The sequence below is a fragment of the Microcaecilia unicolor genome, chromosome 9 (assembly GCF_901765095.1).
Source record: "Microcaecilia unicolor chromosome 9, aMicUni1.1, whole genome shotgun sequence".
Lineage (NCBI taxonomy): Eukaryota > Metazoa > Chordata > Amphibia > Gymnophiona > Siphonopidae > Microcaecilia > Microcaecilia unicolor.
The window spans coordinates 148,689,988-148,696,272 of NC_044039.1; the positions used below are offsets into that span (position 1 = coordinate 148,689,988).

Below are 6,285 nucleotides of genomic sequence, written 5' to 3' on the forward strand. Positions count from 1 at the left end.
GTACAGGTGCACTGTCAAGGCAGCCCAAAATCTCTTATATTGAAGATCAGCCCAAAGAAATTCAGGAAGAGCATTCCACAGCTCTTGAGCAACAAAAAAAATGGACTGGTTCTGTGGATTCATATTTGGCTAATGATGGGGAGAGAACAGTTAGCTAGTGTTCAAAGAGGGAGTAAAGTAACCAAGTCAGTTTATACAGAGTTATCAGAGATAAGTAAAGTGACATTTCATAATGTATAACCTTATGTCCTAATAGCAAAATCTTGAATTGAATCCTATATTGAACCAGGAGACAATGGTAACGTATAAGTAATGATCTGACAGAGTCAAAACATTATACATGGCCATATTTTGTAGAGACTATAGGAGCTTAAGGGGAAATTCTATATATGGCGCCGAAAAAAAATTGGCGCTGAAATCAGTGCCAACTAAGCATACTCTATAATCGATGCCTAGCTTTAGGTATCGATCACAGAATACGCTTAGTTGATATTTCAGCACTTAGATCTATTTGCATCCATTTACACTAGTGAAAATGTGGCGTAAATCCCAGAACGTAGATTTAGCCGCATTGGGACATATTCTATAAATAGGCGCATAAATTTTGGAACACCCACGAAATGCCCATTTTCCCGCCTATAACCACACCCCTTTTTGCCTACACGTGTTATTTTGGCGCACATCATTACAGAATAAGCTTAGCGAGTTGTGCACCTAAATTTGAATCAGTGCCAATTAGTGCTCATTATTGCTTGTTAAGTGCTGTTATCAGCACTCATTAGCTTGTTAAATTATGCACATTGTTATGGAATCCACACCAATTTTGGCAACGATCTCTAGGCACGCTATATAGAATCCCGAGGTTAATGTTAGCCTGGGTTATTCAGGCATTGATCACATTACAGTAGTCAAGGCTGGATATAACAAGAGCTTGAAGTAAAGTATGAGAAGAAACATCATCAAAGTAAAATCTAATAAAGACAGAGTTGCTATAATGAAAATTCTAATCTTCACTGTAGATGAAACATGATATGAGAAAGGAAGTTGTTAATCTACTGTAATACCCAGATATTTAAATGAGTCAACAATGCTTTTCCTTTTAGCTATTGAATTTTATTAGAGACTTTTTTTTAAATAATATGGATAATTCTATAAACAAAAAGTTACCAACTCCCCCCCCCAATACCTTTAATAGTATACTATAAAATGTTAGCTTTCTACCCAAGAAAATTTTCTTTGGAGGGAGGGGACAGTTATTTGTCTTTTGCTTTATTCGGTTCAGATGCACATCATTACTTGATATCTGAAGGTTATCAATAGAAATCAAACAAAATAAAACATGGAAAAGAAAATAAGGTACCTTTTTTATTGGACATAACTTAATACATTTCTTGATTAGCTTTCGAAGGTTGCCCTTCTTCGTCAGATCGAAAATAAGCAAATGTGCTAGCTGACAGCATATATAAGTCAAAACATTCAAGCATTACTATGACAGTCTGACAGGGTGGGAGGGTGGGGGTGGGTAGGAGGTATGCATGGGGACATCAAAGCATATCATTGATATTCTAACAGGATGGGTGTGGATCAAAGATTTCTCTCATATGCTGGCACAGGGTATTTTTATATGACTATTGTTCTGTGAAGTGCATTTGAAAGCTTTAATTCTTCAATTCAATAATTTCTTTAAGAAAAGGGGTAAAAAAGCCTCTGCAAGAAGCCCAACTACCAACCCAAGAAAACGTTGATAACAACGTGGGTGGAGGAAAATCAACGGGCTGTTTTGTCTTTACGGGCTCCAAGAAAACCCCTTCTTACTTAAAGTGTGTAATGTAAAAATGCTGACTTCACAGAACTGATAGAGTGGATCCCCAAAATAAGTGAAAAATAATTTTTACTTAGCTCATTTTTCAAATAAAACAGGCAGCGTGCAAGTGGTCGGTCCGTCACACCGACTTTGGCCAGAGTTTCGCTATAAGCTGTCTCAAGGCGTGGAAAACCACTGATATCAGGCACGTTTAGCCTTATTACAATGGGATCAACTATAATAAGGCTAAATGTGCCTGATATCAGTGGTCTTCCACGCCTTGAGATAGCTTATAGCGAAACTCTGGCCAAACACGGCTACCACACTCCTACACTTTAAGTAAGAAGGGGTTTTCTTGGAGCCCTTGAAGACAAAACAGCCCGTTGATTTTCCTCTACCCACGTTGTTATCAACGTTTTCTTGGGTTGGTGGTTGTGCTTCTTGCAGAGGCTTTTTACCCCTTTTCTTAAAGAAACTGTTGAATTGAAGAATTAAAGCTTTCAAATGCACTTCACAGAACAACAGTCGTATAAAAATACCCTGTGCCAGCATACGAGAGAAATCTTTGATGTTATATAGAATCAACATTCTCTAAACCTTTTTTTGTGATATATACGTAATGTGAATAGACCATAAATAGTAAGACAGATTTTATGGCTTGCCTTTGATGTACCAAAGGCACATGGTAAGTCAAGGGCCCTACATCCACTAGGAAAAACAAATAGACCTATCTTACCACATACTTAGGCATGGCTTATTCTGAATATAAATGTCAAGTTTATTGGAGAAAACCCTTCAATCTGTTTTATAAGTAACTGCGCAAAGAAACGTTGGATGACTGATATGATAAGGGTGCAATCATGTGGCGTTGTCTGTCTGTTTCAAAATGAATAATCAAGTTTAAAGCACCTAGAATAATCTGATTATAGTTGTGTGCAAGAGGGTTGCTGAAGAACATGACATGACATGACATTCATCCCTCAGAATCAAAGTTTTTGCTGTGCACATTTTGCATGTACAGGAATATGGTATTCTGCTCCTTTGCGTGAAGATAATGGTTTCATTCTATAACACCATCATGGTCCTGTGTCAGAGCCGAGCTGGACGATGCCAGAGTCACCAGAGATTGATTGGAAGTCTGCTCTTCTACACTTGTGGCTTAGCTTGGTCATTGGCTCCCTCTCTTGCCCAATCCTTTAAGCAGCTTCTTCAGGTTTATAAATAAAGGCTCCATTTAAAAAAACAATGAGAACATCTTTAAACCTGTCTTCAAATTCTTTATAGCAGTAATACATCAGAGATCATCACTAAAATAAAAAAGTAAGAAACCCAAGTTACAGCTCTGTTTCCATTAAACTTATTCCTCACTGTATATCCTAAAGATAGTTACACAGCTTACCTGTGTTGCCGCTTAGATATTTATAAACTCTTACAGGCAGGGACATTGAAACCATGTGAAGAATATTGTACAGCACTGTATACACAGGTGGTTTATTAGTCATAATTACTCGTTTTTCCTTTTGTGGAGCAAAAGCAAATCACCATCACTTTATGGCCACTATTCCACTTGGAAATAGCTAGAACATTTTCAACTATTGTAATAATTGATTTTCTAATTTATACAGCTTTTCTGTACAAGTATGTTTTGCTTGTTTATTATTATTAAATTCATAAAATTAAAAAAGGAAATACTAGGACATAATAACTTAAATAATATTATTTACCCATTACTGTGCAGTCCACAGGACTCCTAACTGCATTCTCTATGTTATTTATGTATTTATTAGGATTTATTTACTGCCGTTATACATCTTTCCCTCTGTTTCCCAACAGCAGCCTGGTGTACTGCTAGGACATAAGTCTTTCTCTTCCTATGCTAGCAGGGACTTGCAATAGTTACTTGCCAAAACCAGAGAGAACTAGACCGTTGTCATTTGTGCGTCATATCTTTTGATTTTTAGCCTAGTGTCAAACTAGGTTTATTTTAATGTATATATCTGCCACTAATAACTTTCTCTTATTTGGTGTCCTGTCAACACCAAATTTTCCAGGCATGTCTGGGGGTGGGGTGGTGGTATGAGAAACTGGACATTTTTTCTGAATCTAAGTATTCCACAAAGATAGGTACATTAGTTGTCATTCTCCAAAAAATAACGTTCCCATTCACTGTCCTAGCAACACCAAAATTTCAGGGCATTTTAGGAGTGGAGGGGCTGCAAGAGGAGTTATATTCTCACCCCACCCCCACCCCAGATCCATGTAGATGCACCTACATTCTGGAAAGTCAGCTCTATTAGTTCTGTGTGGAGCTCCTACTTTTAAATGTATGTTCCAAAACATCTTTCAAATCAAATTAAATCAGGTCTTATATACCGCTAAAATCCCCTCACTAGGGTTCAGTGCGTTTTACATAATAGGTGTAACAAAGCAGAAAATATTAGAGTGAATGCGTGAGGCAAAAAAGAAATTGCAGAGTTAAAAATATCAGATAAACATAAAAAAACCCCAAAAAATCTACTTAGAAAAACAGACATATTCTTTCTCTGCCTGTAAGTCCACAAATACACACAGAGCAATTAAAATGATTTATACAATTTCTCTGAGACTGCTGATGGAATATACCACAAATCAATATAAACAAATATTTGGTGAGGGAGGTGGTGAGAAAGTGCTTTTCGAAGATCACCCTCAGATTATTCAGAAAAGTTAAAAGTTAATTGGTTTCAAAAATATATAAATTATTTAGCCACTAGTAAAAAAGGCCCGTTTCTGTTAGAAATGAAACGGGCGCTAGCAAGGTTTTCCTTATGTTTCAGAAAGAGTGTGTGTGAGAGATGGAGCGTGTGTGTCAGAGAGAGAATGTGAGAGAGAGAGAGACAGAGTGTATGTGTTTGTGCGAGAGAGAGAGAGTGTGTGAGAGACAGTGTTTGTGTTTCTGTGTGACACTGTGTGAGAGAGAGGGACAAAGACAGTGAGTGTGTGAGTGAGAGTGTATGTGGCAGACAGAGAATGAGTGACTGCGTGTGTGGTGTGAGGAACCCCCTCACCCCCTCCCTCTCCCCTGCCCCCTTGCAGCCAGGCATGTGCAGCGACCCTCCTCTCCCCGTGTTCCCCCTGCAGTCACCCATGTCCAGCATCCCCCTGCAGCCACCCATGCCCATCAACCCTCCTCTCCCCCTGCTGCGTCCTTCCTGTCTCCCCTGCTCCCCCTGCAGCCACCCATGTGGTCTCAGCCCCCCCCTCAGCATCCCTCCTGTCCCCCTGCAGGCACGCATGTGCAGCGTCCCTCCTCTCTCCCCTGTCCCCCCTTTAGCCAGCCATGTCCAGCGACCCTTCTGTCCCCCTGCCCCCCCTGCAGCTACCCATGTCCAGCGACCCTCCTCTCCTGTGCAGCCACCCATGTCTGAGGACACTCCTCTCCTTTTTCCCTGTTCCTCCCCTGTGGCCAGCCATGTCCATCGACCCACCTGTCCTCCCTGATGACCACCAACCCTTCTGTCCCCCTGCCCGCCCTGCAGTGTCCGTCCTGTATCCCCTGTCCCCCTTGCAGGCACCCATGTGGTGTGTGGAGCCCCATCCCTATCTCCCTGTTCCCTGCCCCCCCTGCAGCCACCCATGTGCAGCGACCCTCCCCTCCCCCCTGCTTCCTTCCAGCCACCCATGTCCAGCGAGACCCCCACTCCCCCCCCCAGCCGGCGCAGCACCCAAAGAAAGCCCCTTGTCCCCCCCCCTTCGCGCATCACCCGACCCCCCCACCGTGGCACATCACCAAGCCCCTCCTCCTCTCATCAACCCCCTCGCCACCCGCAACTGCTAATACAAACTGTGTCCGGTGGCTGCTGCTTCTGCTATTCAGCAGCAGCAGCCCGTACATAAAGAAAACCAAAAAAAAAATCCTCCTAAAACGCACCTCCGTTGAGAAGCATCTCACATTGGCTGAAGTCTCAGCATGCGCTCCTCCTCTCCCCTCTGACGTCTCGGCGTTTCTCCGGGGTCTTCCGGCAGGGGCACTGACGTTGAGGGGAGAGGAGGAGCGGCTGCAGAGACGTCAGCCAATGTGAGATGGTTCTCCACGGAGGTGCGTTTTAGGAGGTTGTATTTTTGTTTGTTTGTTTTCTTTATGTACGGGCTGCTGCTGCTGAATAGAAGCAGCAGCAGCCGCCGGACAGAGTTTGTATTAGCGGTCGCGGGTGGCGAGGCGGTCGATGTGGGGGGGAGGGGCTTGGTGAAGCGGTGGGGGAGGGGTTGGGTGATGCGGCGAGGAGGGAAGGGGGGTAGGGGCTTTCTGATGCCCCGTTGCACGGATTGTTGTGGCGATGCGGCGGGGGGGCACTTAGAGGTGCATCGTCGAGGCTGTTTGTGTGTGTGTGTGTGTGTTTGCATTTGTTTGTGTGTTTGTGTGTGTGTTTGTGTTTATGTGTGTGTGTGTATGTGTTTATTTATGTGTGTTTGTGTGTGTATGTGTGTGTGTGTTTATGTGT

The 6,285-nt window shown here is 42.8% G+C and overlaps 1 protein-coding gene across 4 annotated transcripts in view; it reads right to left on the reverse strand.

The window, feature by feature from the left end:
- Positions 1 to 2,159: 2,159 nt before the first annotated feature.
- The window catches only part of LOC115477878 (protein-L-isoaspartate(D-aspartate) O-methyltransferase-like), a 45,323-nt gene continuing 41,197 nt past the window's right edge, over positions 2,160 to 6,285 (reverse strand). For 3 of the 4 annotated variants that reach the window (XM_030214998.1, XM_030214999.1, XM_030215000.1), the window contains one exon: positions 2,160 to 3,111. In XM_030214998.1, coding sequence (XP_030070858.1) covers positions 3,099 to 3,111 — 13 coding nt within the window. In that variant the 3' untranslated portion in view covers positions 2,160 to 3,098. The remainder of the gene's footprint in view (positions 3,112 to 6,285) is intronic. The other variant, XM_030215001.1, reaches the window with a different exon arrangement.